This window comes from Pipistrellus kuhlii, unplaced genomic scaffold (genome assembly GCF_014108245.1).
Source record: "Pipistrellus kuhlii isolate mPipKuh1 unplaced genomic scaffold, mPipKuh1.p scaffold_m20_p_1, whole genome shotgun sequence".
In the NCBI taxonomy this organism is placed as follows: Eukaryota; Metazoa; Chordata; class Mammalia; order Chiroptera; family Vespertilionidae; genus Pipistrellus; species Pipistrellus kuhlii.
Window position 1 is genome coordinate 62,571,237 of NW_023425404.1, and position 16,995 is coordinate 62,588,231.

The window sequence follows — 16,995 nt, forward strand, 5'->3', positions numbered from 1 at the left end:
CAGCGAATATAGGTCTAAACCTATGTTTTAACTGTAAAATTAGGGCGGTCGTCTTATATGCCAGAAAATACAGTATATAAGGACTTCCTGACAATGGACTGAAAGGAAATTATAGGGTGGACTCTTACAAAAGAATAAGTATTCACCTAAAGATAGAGGGATGTGTCACTTAACTTCAGTAGATCCCTTCCAGACTGGAAAATGGAGGTGACACCCTGAAGTGATCCCAACATTAGCATCCTCAAAGTGTTTGAACCAGTTATGTAGTCCTTCTCATATCCTTGATTTTTTAATCAACATAATGCAAAGCATGAACACAACACCTGCCCTGATTTCCCTCTGAAGGCCCATGCATTTAAAATAAACCAATTGATGTGGACAGGTAGTCAACCTGACCTTGATTGTCCAGAAGATAATTGAAACTCAGATGATCAAAAAAAACTTTTGTAGTTGCTATTTTCCATCTCTGCTTCATATCTTGAGGGACATCATGTTCACCATCAAGTTGCCATCTTCACTCTTATTCAACCATGATGTCCCTCCCAGTGCTTTATTTAATAGTTAGCCATATCTCTTAGCAGCTCCAACTTGAATTTAAACTGACTGACTTTCATTTTTACTCCCCTTGGCCATTCTTTCATGGAGGTGTTAACAAGTCCATGTTACTAACAGGATGAAGGGAAGTGTGGGTTGTAGTGTTTGGCACCAGGGAAATTGAGGCAAACTCTAACACATTGTGGATAATCATCTCATGAAATAAATTGATTATATTTGCAGAAAGTCAGCCTCCTGCCAAACCATCTGTTTTCATCATGAAAAATGGGACCAATGTTGCTTGTCTGGTGAAAGATTTCTACCCGAGGAATGTAACTATAAATCTCCTCTCATCCAAGAAAATAGTAGAATTTGACCCTGCTATCGTTGTCTCTCCCAGTGGGAAGTACAGTGCTGTCAAGCTTGGTCAGTATGAAGATTCTAATTCAGTGACATGTTCAGTTCAACACAACCATGAAACCTGGTACTCCACTGAATTTGAAAAGATGGTAAATTCTTCAGGTATGTCATATCTGGCTTTGGAGTCTGGAATTGTGGAGAAGAAAAGTTGGGGAAAGGGAAGTTGAAAATGTAAATTCTTAACAGATGACTCTCAACATAGTGTCACTTTAGAAACAAGACATAGGCCCAACTATACCCTGTCATGGCTGGGAAATTGAACTTTCTCCATTTCTGAGTTGTAATCTAAGATAAAATTTATCTGTTTCATCCCCATCTCTCTTCTTCACCAACTGTCTCCTTTATATTAATGATTATCCTACTATTAGACTCTGGAGTTAAAAATCCAAGTGAAGTCTAATCTAGTGTGAGGGCCGAGACAAAAAGCAGCCTAGCCTCTCATAGGTTAAGAATCCTAGTTCTTCCTACAAATTAGACGCATTCCTGGATATTGGCTTCATGGTGTAATGATAGCAAGCCCTAACTGGTAGTTATGTTGGCTGTGCAAATAGTTGTATGACCTTAACCAAGACTCACCTCTCGTCCTCAGTTAACTTCCTTAAAATCTTCTCCAGTTTTAAAACCTAAAATCCTTTGAGCCTCTTGGTTGCCAGTGTAAGCCTGACCACTTCTGTTTGTTCCAGATAATCTAAAACCAATGGAAGCTGAAAAGATACAGCAAACTTCAAAGATCAGCCATAAACCCAAAGGTTAGTTGAAATCAAAAGACCAGCTTCACAACTGAGGGGTAAAGCAAACTCTGGAGCCAAAAATCACCAGATTTCAAAAGAATAAAAAAACCATATTTGAGCCCAGTTGGTTCCCTCTGACTTTCCCAGCAGAGGTTGGGCTGCAAGCATGGGTTTCCAAAGCTTGCTGAGCTGGTTGTAAGCAGCAGCCTGTGGTCACTGAGGCACCAAGCTGGGCTTGCAGACCAGAAAAAATAATGGTGATTTGGGGCAGGCTGGTGTCAGTGTTGTGGGCCCAATTCTTGGAAGGGAATTTATTCTCTCAAGGAAGTCACCATCTTCACTCTTATTCAACCACAGTTCATGCCGAGAAGGTGAACATGATGTCCCTCACAGTGCTGGGGCTCCGAATGCTGTTTGCCAAGATGGCTGCTGTCAATTTTCTCTTTACTGCCAAGTTATTTTTCTGTTAAGGTAAGAATTAGCTGCTTCTTATTCCTAACTCCACCCGAACTATGCTGTGCATGGGGAAAATAGCAGTTTAGAAATTGTTAAGAGATCAAAAAGTATTGGAAAGGGAAAAATACATAGACACATATTTCAAATTAATGAGGGGAGTTACCTCAGATGCTCAGCATAACAATACCCCGCTTCCTCCGAAACTGGTTTGGCTCAGAGGTAGAGCGTTGGTCTGGGGACTGAAGGGTCCCAGGTTCAATTCCGGTCAAGGGCATGTACATTGTTGCGGGCACATCCCCGATGGTGGGGGTGCAGGAGGCAGCTAGTCGATGTTTCTCTCTCATTGACGTTTCTAGCTCTCTATCTCTCTCCCTTCCTCTCTGTAAAATATCAATAAAATATATTTTTTTTAAAAAAGCAATACCCCACTTCCTGTTATCCTTTATTTCAAGCCAGACTCAAACCCATTGTGTAGTATAATGTAATACCAGTCAATAACCCACAGTTCCAATGCAGGAGCTAAAAATTGGAGCTGAATAAGGAGAATTAGTCTTCTTCACTTGACTATTTTTGTTATTTGGCCATGGGACCATTGGTGAATTACAAAGAGATCAGTAAAGCCTACCTAAAGTATATTCAGGGGGAGCAGAACTTGTCTTTGCCCAGACAAAGGGTATGTCAGCTCCCAATTCTTAATCATAGGACTCAAATGTATAGACCAGCTCATCATTGAGGTGAGCCTATACCCCCATTAATCATGAACAGCCCACTACTAGCTACTCAGGATGCATACTAAGTCGAGGCTGAGACAGTAATTATTTACCAGACATCACTTTCATTCCCTCATCAGGTAAACTTAGATATGAAATTCAAATCAGAGCCTAGGTTTTCCTATAAAGTTCCTTCTCCAAAACCCTCAACTACTTCTCAGTCTCAGCTCCCAGTCTAGGAACAACCCTAGACTTAGAGTGTTTGGCTGATCCCACTCAGCCTGCAAGCATTCACAGTCATTCCTGAACAGATGACTGTTTTACCAACAGCAAGGACACAGACCACATGACTGTATGAAAAGAGTAGTACACTAGGAGTCAGAGATATGAGTTTTAGTCCTGACTTTTCACTAGCTCACTACGTTACCTTAGCCAGATGGCTTCACTTCTCTCAGCCTGAGTTTCTGCATCTGTAAAACAAAGAGTTAAAAGTGACTAAGAGCAAATGGGGTTTCATGATTTGTGCCAACACTGATAGTGACAGATGAACTATTGCCATGTGTAGAAGGGAAATAGCCATGACTGATTAATGATGACTGCAGTGGCACAGCCACAACCAATACTGGCCATCCCCAGACTATATACGGCTATGATTCTTTCCAGCACCTACGGTCTATGACTCTACATCAACTCTGACAACTTTCCTTCACTTGCAGGCTGACAGGCAGGAGACAGCTACACTTCCTGAAAGAAACCAAAGCCTACAGAAGTGCTTCTAAGGCTTCTGACTTCTCAGTGATTGAAGTTAACTGGTCCCAGCTTTGCTTAAATGGCTGCTTCCCAAACAAGTTTCTCTTTGAAGGCAACAAACCCAGCTCATCCTCCAGCCTGGTGGAAAGACAAAGTCCTGGGGGGTAGGGTTATGATCCTGAGTGCTTTATATGCTGCTTTATAAATGGATATAGAGATAAAAAGGGACAGAGGACTCATTTTTTATTTCTACAATTGATACACTTTGAAAATGGTATCTTGTTCCTTTTACTTTCTTTGCCTTCAGGACTAGAAAGTGGGAGCCAACAGGTTCCCAGCTCTGTTCTCCAAGAGGAAAGCAGATTCTGGGGGGAAGGAGGCAGGTGTCCTTTACCTTAACATGAAAGGCTCTGCTCAATCCATCAATAGATCGGCCCTAAACTGGCATCTGGTCCACAAAACCACTTTCTGCTCTTCCTACTACTTTACAAACAAAATTACATTTGACTCCCTAACACTCTCTGTGTAGGCAATGGGGGTATTTTAATATCATCTAAATTCTCTCCAAGCCATTCACAGAGATCAGAGTAAGACAGAAGAAGTGCACTTCTTTCTATTCATTGATTTAACAAACATGAATTGACTCCCTCTAAAATTCCAGGCACTGTGCTGAGGGTTCAAAGATGAATAAGATAGGGGCTTGCCTTCAAGCAGCTCACAATGTAGGTATTTTTGGAGGGATGGATAGAAATGAGAGCCCTAGATTTTCCCTGTAGAAACCATATATCCATTATCTCTTGCCTGCCAGTCTCTGCATGGAGAGTTTGGAGGTCACTGGGCACTGACTCTGGCCTGGGCCCTTGGAATAGATGGCTTTCTGCCATTCTTCTCTGACATGTCTCTTGTATTTATTAAAGTGCATTGTGTGTGCCTCAACTCTGGCTTTACCCTATTGTGACGCCACAGGCAAAAATTTACCACAGGGCACTACGAATTCACTGTTAATCAGGCTAAGCTTATAGGTCAAACCCCAGCTTCCTGAGCCCCCAACCTTCAGGCTTTCTGCTTCAGGGGCCCAGCCCTGGGTTTCCTGTTGTTGCTGCTTCTGCTACAGCAATTCATATAAGCAGTGTCCCCAGGATAGCCCATGAGCTGTGCTACTCCCGTCTCAGCAAGGCCTCAGTCGTTTCCAGGTGCACACACTGAAGTAGCAGAGCTTAGCACCCAGTATTGTGGCTTCCTCAGCATTCACGTGGGTGTTGAGTGGTGGTTTATGAGGTTACAAGTGAAAGAGCACCCCTCACCAGCAACTCCCTTGCCATCACCATCAGCTAACTCCCACATCACGTCCTTGCTGCCCAAATCAAAGAAAGGAGGCAGTAGCACTCTGAGTCAATGGGGTGAGACAATCTAAATGGCTAAACCAGGTCCACCCAGGTAAAAACCATGAAAAGATGCCACACAACTTCATCTTGTATATGTAAAGAATGCTTGTTTCCAAACCATTCACATCTGTTACCTGGAGTCACATTAAAATGTTTCTCTGAAGTTACTAAGAACAAAATATCACATTTCATTTTTCAAATGGAAAAAAAAAAGAAGAAGAATATATATATATATATATATATATATATATATATATATATATATATCTCCAAAAAGAGCACACTGCATCCCCCAAACAAGAGCTAGGTGTCGATTTGAAGTTTCAGCTAGACCAGATTGTCTAAATATAGGATTATCCTTTATTTGGTATATGAATGAGCCACCCTCTGGCCCACTTTAATCACCAGAAAAAGACATCCTAGCACATCACAGGACCATGAATTCCTTCCACCAACAGAAGCCTTCAGAAAAGATTGAAGGCAGGAGCCAGATGGGGCTGTGGCTGCCTTCAGATCTGGGGCCATCACACTGTGAATTATAGTTTCACAGGCAGCATCACGAGAGCCCTGGGAGAGACTGTTATGCACTCAGTAGGCAGCAGAACAGATGTCCTAGAGGCTGAGTCATTTGCCCAAGGCCTTTGGCTCCCTCACTCTGTTCTTTTCCTTCCTCTCTACAGCGACTGCTCTTCACTTGTCTGTTTTAAAGCCTAGCTAAACTGCTGCCCAAACCATCAGCCACAAAGCCTCCTAGGCTGCAGCCGCAAGAGAGAGTCCTAGAGAGGCAGCACAGCACCCTGGCTCTGTCGTTAACCAGTGATCCAACTTGGGAACACCCTTCATCTCTCTTGGCTTCCATGTACTTCCTATAAAACAATGTCTGAGACTTCCACTATTTCTAAGATTACATACAGTAACTCTACTAGTTGTCACAGCAGAAAATTCAGAGGAGGTAGAGGAAGGGGACACCGACTACCAGGCTGAAGGTGTATCTATTTTGGCATCACAGAGTTCATTTCCCTGGAGGTCATTCTCTTCCCTGGAGACACCTCTGAGCTCCAAACTCTGGACTTTCAAGCTAGAGTTCTGGGATTCACAGACATGTTTCTGGGAATATCTCAATGCTCTTCAGTGAAAGAAAAAATGTTCCCCAAATGAAGTAAGTGAACTGGAGGTGTCAACAGGCATCCAGGAAGAACAAAGTGGCTGCACTAGAAGACACAGAACAAATGGTAAATTGGGGAAAATGTGTTTAAGTAGATAACTTTGAGTCCAATTTAAATCTTAAAAAGAAAATAGAACAGCTAAAATAAGAACACTTCTGATGGGTTCCCTTTGTTTGTATCATGCTGATACCCTCACAGCATAGGCAGCACATACTTGTCATGCCCACTCTTTATCAGGATGACCTGGATGCTGGGGACACAAAGATGACAATCGCTCAGACATTCAGTTCACTTTTCCCTACAGAAGATGCTCAAGTAGCAGGGGGACACCGAGTCAGAAATGGGAGATTCTCTGCTCCATCTGAAGCCAGTATGCTCCCTGAATGGGACAGGCATTTTATTATTCAGCAGAGAGGGCAGGTTGGCACACACGTGACTAGGAAGAAGTTCCATGTCCAAGGATGTGAGCTGCTCTGAAAGGCAGGCTGTGCTGGGTTTGTGCACAGACTTCCTGGGCACCTGCATCACCGTGGTGGGCTCATGGCACAGTAGTAAGTGGCTCTGTCTTCTATCCTCACCGGAGAGATCACCAAATGGAAGGTTTGGTGGGTGTCACTGTGCTGCACAGAAAACCGACCCTGAGTAAAATCCGCATCATAGGCCAGTCTGTTATCCCTGTAAAGGATAAACTGAAAGGAATGGTCTGGCCTTCTTCGGTACCAGTATAAATCTGGATTTAAGTACTGGGTGTCATAAGTACAGAGCAGTGTCACCTCACTGCCACTTGCCACTGTCTGGTCCAGGGGATGCTGGGTCACTGTGTCACACAGCGCGCCCTTGTCTGTGAAGAGAAGAACCGAGGATGTAGTGAAGTCCTGCACCCCCAGCCACTGGGTCCAGCACAAACCCGCCCAGAGGGAACTCAATGGGCAGAGGCAGGAGAAGGACACAGAGATAAAGGTCAGAGGCAGAGAATACCTGGAAAACTAGTGTGAGAGAGAAAGACGTCAAGCCTTTGAAAGTCAAAGAAAGGGAAATGGGATGGCAAAACAAGAGGGACATCAACAAGGGAATGTACTTACAGAAAAGCAAAAGGCTAAATGCCACAATACAGAACATCTTTTCATGTCAGATCAGAGGTTAGAGAATGAAACAGGGTCCTGAAACCTCTGAGACCATCTTAGGGGTTCTGACAGGAAAGAGATCAGAAGGAAATGAGAGGAGACAGGCAGCCCTGGCGGTCACATGACTGAATTACTCCCTGACGCAAATGCTCTAGCCAAGGAAGCATTGCTGTTGTTATTTTGGTCCTCAATCCATCTTGAGCTAGTACTTTGGTTAGGGGGGGGGGGGGGGGGGGGGGGGGAAGAAAAAAAAGAAAAGAAAAGAAATTACTTTTTTCAAAAAGACAGAAATAGAAATTGCAAGCCCAATAATCACATGCTTAGATATCAAATTGTTATAAAAGTGGCCTGCCCTCCGTTTTTTTTCTTTTCTTTTTAATCCTCATCCGAAGATACTTTTTCCCATTGATTTTTAGAGAGAGTGGAAGGGAGTGAGGAGAGAGGAGAGAGAGAAAGAGAGAGAGAGAGAGAGAGAGAGAGAGAGAGAGAGAGAGAGAGAGAGAGAGAGAGAGAGAGAAACATCGACCATCAATGGGAGAGGCACATGGATTGGTTGCCTCACACACACACACCCTTAACATGTGCCCCTGCAGGGGCTAGGAAACCTGCAGCCAATGTACTTTCCCTTGCCCTTGACTGGGAATTAAGCCCATGACCCTTCAGTCCTCAGGCCAAGATTCTAACCACTGAACAAAACACACCAGGGCTACCCTCCGTTTCCATATGTTCGGATCACAGACTGGGGTGCCAGGATGTGATCACACTCTGGCCATGGCAGCACTGTAGAGGGGCACCTCACACAGCTGTGCACACTTGTACTTGGTAAATGGAATAAATGAACTAGTACCTTAGACAAGTCCTTTACACTTCTATGTAAAGACAGGGGTGAGAGGGATGGACAAAGTCAATTCTACTTGTAAATCTGTCTCAGCCCTGAATTCTAGAAGTCTTTTACTTCTGTTTCTTAGGAACTGCGCTGACCCTGGAAGGGCTTGCTGCACCTCTCTCCTTGGACCCTTGGCAGCACACACTGACTCCAGCTGAAAAATTCTTCCCCAAAGCAGAGCTTCCCAATGGCCACACTGCCATGAGTGGGTACAAGCTTGCTGAGACAGAGCTCTGTGTGGCCCATGGGGTGGGGTGGGAGAGAAGCTGAAGCCCTTGCGGCCAGCTCTCCTAGCCACACCCCATACGGATGCTGCTTTCTGCAAAAGCCAGGACATAACAATAGTTGGGAAACACTGCCCTGAACAATAGAAGACTGACTAATTCATTCCGCCAAACCTAGGAGTGTACTGGGAGTGGTTCTAGGGATTCCTTTGACTCCCTTTCCCCCAACTCTGTAAGTTCTGTCCTCTCTGCCAGGGTTTCCTCAAAAATTGTAAACGCACTTTAACAGCTGATAGTTCAATTTTGAAAAATGAAATTTACATTAGTAAATACTGTCTTCATAATTATTCAAAGTTTGTATACATTTTGGGGAACACCTTATATATCTCCAGTCCATCCATTTTTCTCATATCCTGGACACCATCATTCCTTGTTAGGACCACTGACTGGTCCCCTTGCTTATGCTTCTATCTCTGGGCAACCTCTTTTCTGGGTATTTATGGAATAAATCCTGATGCCAGCTGGACGTCCTTTCCTGGGTCTCTAACTCCCTGCCTCCTGCCCAGCCTCCCTCTCTTACTCCCCTCAGCTGCTGGGGCCTTCTTTCTGGTCCTCTATCTGCCTCGCTCTCCCAGCTGCCTGACACTCTGGTCTGAGTTCTTCACAAACCTCAGCTCAAAGAGGCTTCCCCACTCCACCAACCCAGAGTCACCCTCAATGACACCTCCTTCTTATTTTCTCTCACATTTGCTATTTGTTTTGCCCATCTCATACCAGCCCCCAACATGCACAAACCATGTGAGCTCCATGAGGGCAAAAACCTTCTTTATCTTTTCACTGATATATCCCCAGCCCCTAGCATTGTGTCTACCACATAATTGACAATCAATAAATATATATTTGTGGAACAACAGAATGCAACTTTGTTCACTTGAAAACTCCCCATTGGCATGAAGTTCTCATATTTAGCAAATAAAAATGCAAGACACCCAGTTAAGTTTGCATTTCAAAAGGAACAACAAAAATTAGTCATATTTGGGACATATTTTGTACTTTAAAAAAGCAATCATTGTTCATCTGAAATCTACATTTCATTGGGTATGTTGTATTTTACCCGGCAACCTTAGGCAGAGAGAATACCCAAAGCGAACACCAGGCAGTTCAAAGTCCCAACATGACCGCCTCCTACAGGGGCTGTCCCACTGGAGCAACTGCTGCCCAGGCCTGCACTGCCGCCTACAGGCAGGGGTCCCCTCCACAGGGACCCAGCCTTCTGCTGGCAAAGGAATTTAGAACTTCCAGGTCTCTGACACCCATGGGCTCTGCCAGTGCCCATCTAGGCTCCTGGTGACTGTTCCTGTTCCAAAGGTGTTGCCCAGCCAAGTGTTCCCGCCTAATCTCGGTGATAACAGTTTTCAAATTAAACTTCCATTCCTCTTCTGACTGTCCCACCTCAATTACATCTGACTACATCTGAGAACGAAGAAGAGAGCTCCAGATACCTTTACAAAGAGGGACACACCCTTCCCTCATGCTCCGCATGGAAGGTTCAGACACTAAGACCTCCTTCAGGTGGCAGAAGTATGACTCTCCCTACACAGTGTCTTCCCAACACACCTTGAAAGGCATCCCTTTAGGAAGGGCACCTCTCAGAACAGCCGCTCAGAATCATGGCTAAGAGTGAGGCTCTGTCACAGAAACAGAGTACATTGGTGGTTGTCAGGACTGTGAGTGGGAGAGGCGAGGAGGATGGGGAGATTTTAGTCAAATGAATATGAAGTTCCAGTTACATGATTAACAAGTTCTGAGGATCTAATGTGGAGTGTGATGATTATAGTTAATAATACTATTTATATACTGGAAAGTTGCTAAGAGGGGAGATCTTAAAAGTTCATACCACAAAAAAAGAAATGGTGATTATCTGACATGATAGAAGTGCCAGCTACTCTCACAGTGGTAATCACTTTTCAACATATAAGTGCATCAGATCAATGCATGGTGCACATTAAAATTACACATTGCAATATATCAATTACATCTCAATAAAGCTGGAAGAATTAAAAATATAATTTTTAATTGGAAAAAAAAGTTGAGTTCTAAAGATAGACTGCCTGTGTTCAGATCAGCCTTAGCATTTACTTTCTGTGCAACAACATACATGACCTAATTCTTCCAACTGTCAATTTCTCCATCTGTAAAATGGAGATAATAATTATAGCTTTCTAACAGGGCTGTTGGAAAATTAAATAAAATAACACATGCAATTCAACAGCAAATAATCTAGAAATATTAGGGATTGCTATTGCTATTGTTTTTTATTAAATAAATTGATGAATATAGTTCCTGAGAGCTTTACTCTCATCAAAGATGTTCAGAGAAAAGATGCTGAGTGAATCTGAAAAGTAAAGTTGAGAGATCTGACAAAAGACATGTTGATCAATGCGGGGGGAGTGGGGGGGAAAGGTGAACGACATCTTTAATTTTCTGTCAATGCTGCAAGCATGTCATAGGGCTCTGTGCTACCCCAAAGACCTGAAACAGCTGTGCTCTTCCCCAATCCTTAAGAACATTGAGAGCAAGAGAAACGCTCCTTGTAGCCACTGTCCCATGTCTTCCAAAAGTTGCACAGGCTTGTTCATGAGAGACCACAATGTATAAACGAGTGGCCCCCAAAGTTTCAGAGTAAGAAGGACTTTCAATGCTGAGGGGAAGGAGGGGGGATAGAGGTGGAGAAGGATATAAGGGGGGATAAATGGTGATGGAGACTTGACCTGGGGGGATGAACACACAATGCAGTGTACAGATGATGTGTTGTAGAATTGTGCACCTGAAATCTGTATACTTTTTTTTAGCCGGTGTCACCCCAATAAATTCAGTAAAAGGGGAGAGAGAAAAAAGACTCTCGAGATTGAATGCTCTATTACAGACTTACTGCCCTTGAATTTCTCTACCACATCTCCTTTAAAACTACTGGCATCTGAAGTCTGAGCAGCAACCCAGAGCAGTGAGTGCCCTGGACTGCCTCTCCGTAGCCAAAAACCACCGCTCCAGAGGGGACCCTTGAACCTGGCAGGGCCCAAGGGATTTTGTAAACAAGGCTACTTTTGCCCCACTGCTTGGATCTTGATTGCTATTCTCACTGATAAAAGGGACTTTTTCTCCCAATTTCTTCTGAGGTGGGAGGCTTTGTTTTTGACCTTGTAGCGCCCTCTACTGCTCTAATTAGCCCATCCCCTTAAGTAAGTCATACTGGATGTCGACAGAAAATAGGTCATGAGATGAAAATATTCTTTGTTCACAGCTTAAGTCAAACCAAGCTGCTGCTTCTGTTCCCATTCCCCTTTCAACCCTGAGATTGGCAGCTGCTTCTCGGTTGGCCCAAAGGGCTCGTTCTCCCCCATCACTCAAAAAAGACTGTCTTTGAGAATATGAGACAACACCCTAAAAGAGTAGACTGACATTTGTCTGGCAACAAAATACTTAATGCAATAGCAAAGGGCACAGGGGAATCTCTTTGGCTGGATATGGACAAGTGCATCTCTTTTTCATGAGAGAATTGGAACATGACTGAGCAGGAAAAGCTTTAATACGTCTGAATGTATGGGAGTGAGTGGCCTAGAAAAGAGTTTCTGCATCACTTTCTTCCTCACCCAGGAGACCTGGGCTGATGGATAAAGGAAGCATGCCTGGGAGGGATTGACATCCAGCAGTCATATTCCATCCCCAGGACCTTTGTTTGGGAGAAGGGTCTTGCTGAAGGCCCTTTGGGCAAGACCAAGAATGAGGAACCCTACCATGGTTTGTTGCCCAATGCCCTCTGCAAAGCTGATGTTTAAAGGAAAGTTGTGAAGAAGACAGGATACTCCATGGTGTTGCTGTTGTCACCTCTGCAAAGCCTGTGGAAAGAAGTCTTAGTCCAACCAGGTTAGTGATACTTTTCACGATGGGGTTGTGAGGAACCTGGCCTGACTTTTGCCAACCAGATTTATCAAGCCTTCTATAGGGTTTTCTCTCCAATTATCCCTTAAACAGGGAGGACAAACAGGTTATATCTCAATAACCAAGAGTTGGCAATTGGTTGTGGCTCTCGAAAGCACATTGTTAAGAAGGATTGTGAGGCCATTTTTAGACTCAGAGGGAAAGAATGATGTGTTTATTAGCAATATCTGCCATGAGAGCAGGAGCAGCAGGTAGCACCACACTGTTTTGCATTTGCCATCCCTGCCCTGGATGTCATTTCTGTAATGAGTCCCACAGAGAAAGAGTAATCAGAGTCAACTCTCTGTTGGATTATCCTTTTAGTAAAGGACAAATTTTTAAATCTCTATCTTTCCCTTGTCTTTCCTGTGATCTAATGAGCCATTTCTCCCACTATCTATTGTTGTTGCCGGCAGCCTAAGAAATTAGATGTTTAAAATTAATTAAGATGCTCTATATCTCCCTCTAAAATCAAACTATGCACCAACACCAATCACCTCCCTTCAATGGTATATCCACTGATTAACAGGAATAATCATACTTGGGTTGGTCAGGAGACCCTCTAGGGATGGGGACTACTCAGGCAAGGTCCTTATTTCCCTGAGTCACATGAAGGAAGCTGCAGAAAACAGTATGAGACTCAGGTCTACTCACCTACTTGACCTTGAGCAAATTTTTCCCTCAGGACTTCGGCTTTTTCATCTTCAAAATGAAGGTGTTGGCCCAGGCAGTTGCAAAGTTCCCTTCCAGGTCCTGCATTCTAGAATGATAAATTTTAAAGCTACAGATATGATCTAAGAGAATTATTAGTTTATATCTCCCTGTGCATGTTGCTAGAACTCCTCATTGCCTAGCGGGGGTTAGGGGGTAGCGAAACATGCTTCTTCATTCAGGGTTAGCATAATTTCTTGATTCAATATGTTTGACTCATCAGAGCTTGGAGGTTCATGCCCATATGCCAACTTGGAATCTGTTGTTACTGCATCTGGGAGAGAGAAAGTGCTGAAAACAGTCTTTGGTGAAAACATCAATTTGGCACCATCCTCACCCCCCTCTCCCCAAAAAAGAAGGTTCTGCGTGGTCTGATAACATTTGATATCTTATTTATCATCTTTATCTTGAAATGATCTTTTCCCCTGTCCTATTTTTGCTCTGAAAGAGGGAAGACGGACAGACCTTCCCAAGGGAGATGGGCTCCTATGGGGGACAATGAGGTGTCTCAGCCTAGGGAGGAAAGAGAACAGAGTTGATGTCACATCCCTTTCAACCATGCTGACGCTTCTGGTTTTTGTAAAGGTGCTCACTGCTGTGGGGATGCAATTAATTCAAAACTGGCATTTGGAGCCTAGACTAGAAGAATCATGAAATTCAGCAAGTAATATCTGGCAGAATTAATTTTTTTTCATCTGAAAATTGTCAGAGATAGCCAAGTGTTTTTTAAGGAATAGGAACAAAAGGTGAATGTTTAATACATTCCATTTAATAAATATTTATGAAGTGCCTGCAGTTTTCCCCAGGGATCATCTGGCCAGTTTCTGAGGAGACGTGGTCAATGCTCTAAGAGAGGAGGGGGGCTTCCCAGCCGGCCAGAGAAAAGGAGGCACAAGAAGAGATTTACCTTTGAGATGCAGACACAGTTCATTGTGGCCCTGAGTAAGAAGCACTGCTTCGGGGGGAAAGGTGTGCACAACACGTGGCTAATTTAAAACACCAGGTAATAATCAAAAATGTTATTTTGTGACTGGCTTTAACATGTATTTGATTATTTTGCAGGGAAGACTTATCTTTTCAATTTTAAGTTTTCTTGAGGTGCTCTATAAAGCTGGGGGACAGCTTTTCAAGAATCATACATTTCTGAAATTAGCTGTCAGCATAGGAGAAGTGGCACTTTTTTGTCTTTCCAATAAATGAAAAAGAGGGGGCCTGGCATCCTTTGCATACTTGATGCCCACAGGGGTCTCCTTCCCTGCCATGGGCCAGGCCAGTGGTGAACCAACCACCAGGCATCATAGCTCTTACAAGGTCAGCAGCAAGAAACTGCCTACAGGTGTTCAGGGTCTGGGGGTCTCAGCTGCCTGTGAGGCCAGAGAAGAGTTTTGGGCCACCCTGACATGGGCAGTCCTCTCTACTCATAGCCCCCTAAATGGCCTTGCTCACAAAGTTGGCCCCCTCTTGTGCCCTTAACCACACTAGAGATAGGCTGTGATCTGAGAAGAGGAAGTCACAGTTCAGCCATAAGAGGGACTTTTAGTAAAGGGCCTGGGCACTGTGTGAAGAACACTGAGAAACCCATCTTTGGGAAGGGGACACAGTTAGTTGTAAGCCTGGGTGAGTATCTCCATTCAGACGTCAATTTAGCAAAACCCCCTCCATATCTAACACCTGACCATCAGGAAGCTGAAATTCTTGGCCAAATGTTGAATTCCCTCATTTAATGGGGGAAGGCTGTAAAGATCAAACCACCTTTCCTGTGGGTGAGCAAGAGTCTGGTTTATGTAAAGGCATCAGCTCCTGTGGGAAGGAAGGAAATAGGAAATTTACATTTGGAGCCGGGACTCAAGTGAGAGTGAAACTTAGTAAGTACTCGCTTTAAACCAAAGGTGTTGGTTTTCTTGGTATGTTTTTTTTTTAACTAATTATTTATTTATTTCTCTGTAAGCTCCAAAGAAAGGCCACTTCTCTCTGAGGATTTGATTCCAAAATTCTGACTTCAAATTTCTAAAAAGTTCAAGTATAAAGGCAGGTGGTTGGCTTGGAAAACTCTAGTTCCCTATGTAATCCGTTAGAGATTGACTTTTCTTTTGTGTGCTTATTTGTTTTATTCTGTTTAGGAAATGGGAAGGAAGACTATGCACACTGTAGGGGGAAAACATCCAAAAGCATTTGTAGATAAATTAGATCCAAAGAGTCAAATCAAAGAGTATCAGCTCCTAACGTCTTTAAAGATGATCTAACTCACCTCTTTAAGTTTGCAAATGAGGGCAGTGAAATTCAGAGAGATTTGTGAACTTGCTCAAGATCACACAGCTGAGCTTGGTCCTGGGCAAAGCCAAGACCACTCATGGCTCTGACCAGGCCAGACCCAAAGGAGAGAAAAGATCGTGGTCCTTGGCCATGGCAGCTTCATTTGTACCCCAAATATTCTCTATCCAAAACTTAGTAAGCTCAACACAGAACCCCAGAATTCTGAAGGGAGATAAAAATTACTGGATGCCTGTTGGGGACAGCAATGTAGCTGACATAGAGACAAGAGCAGAACCTGATGTTAGAGAAGAAGGGCAGCCATCTGCAGACTGAGGCAGGGAATGAAAAAGCCAAAATGAAAATGCTGATCTTGTCTTTAGACAGTGACTATGAGCACTACCTATAAATTCTGCAGAGCTAATTTCTTTCCCAGCGGGAGTTCATATTCTATGATAGATTGCATCAGCTGTGCAATTGTTTTGGACCACAGAATATGCACACAGAATTGGCTCGCTCAGCCTGCTGGTGTCTTAAAGTGGCAATCACATCTCTGGACATGCCTCTCAGCCCTGAAGGTCTGGGCTACCAGAAAGAAAGACGCCATCACTTATCTTGACTTCAGGGTTTGGAGGTTGAAGAGAAACATTAGCTCTTGGGAAGCTCTGGAAAGATGGGTTCATTAAGTTGACACCACAGGTTTTTGCAAAGCCCCTCGGCACGGTGTTCAACAAACCAGTGGTTTTAAGATCACATTTGGGAAGGGAACTCAGCTCACAGTGAATCTTGGTAAGTAGAGGAGAGCATTGAACCCTCTCTTAAATGTGATCTGAGAACCTTTTTACTCCAATTAGTGGGAATGTGGCTTCTTGGCCTATCTCTGCTAATATTCAAGTCCTGTCTAGCTGAAAGCTGCCCTTTCCACCAAAATGGTCCAATTACAGGGGTGCACCCATGCATGCAGTTTTCACTAAATGCTCACAAAATCACTTACTCCCCTCATCAGACTGCTTGTTGGCTCTTCTCTTACCCTCAAACTCCTCCCGGTTTATCAGTTAAAGGAAGAGAAGTGCCCGAGGATTTAGTGATTTTGAGGTAATCATGAAAAGAGGAATGTAGACAATGTGTATGGATTCTTGGGAGGAAAATAATGATTTATAAACTGCTTACTCTAAGCTAGGCAATGCACTGCCTGTTTTCTACCCATTATCACATTCAACCCTTACACCAGCTTTGTGAATTAGGTGTTGTTGTTATCCTCATTTTATAGAAGAGAACTTTTTAATATTTGTATAGAAGCACAAGGAGGTTAAGTAGCTTTCTCAAGTAGATGCAGAAAAATAGAGGGTCTGGAATTTAGTTCTTGGCACTCAGATTCCAGAGCAAAATGTTTATTAGTGGAGAGTTTATGTTATGGGGGAAGTCACTGGTGGTTTAGTCTCTAAAGTTGCTAAAATAATTCCTACAGAAGTGTGCTGTCATTCTAATCCTTACAACAGCACCACCAAGCAGTTATCACTCTTTCCACTTGGCAGATAAGGAAACTGAGATCCAAAGAGTTAAGGAACTTGCCCTGACCCCAAAGTCTGAGCTATTTCAAATTAATTGCAACTGCCAAACAGCCAGGTTGGTTAATTAATTAACTAATTAATTTAAGGCAACTACCTAAG

General features: G+C 43.5%; 1 gene segment (V, D, J or C); it reads left to right on the top strand.

Moving 5' to 3' along the window:
- LOC118724741 overlaps window positions 1–3,597 on the top strand; it is a 48,198-nt gene extending 44,601 nt beyond the window's left edge. Inside the window, 4 exon segments of the C gene segment in view lie at window positions 778–1,056; window positions 1,638–1,703; window positions 2,043–2,156; window positions 3,568–3,597. Of these exon segments, the coding sequence occupies window positions 778–1,056; window positions 1,638–1,703; window positions 2,043–2,155 (458 nt within the window).
- Window positions 3,598–16,995: the final 13,398 nt, after the last annotated feature.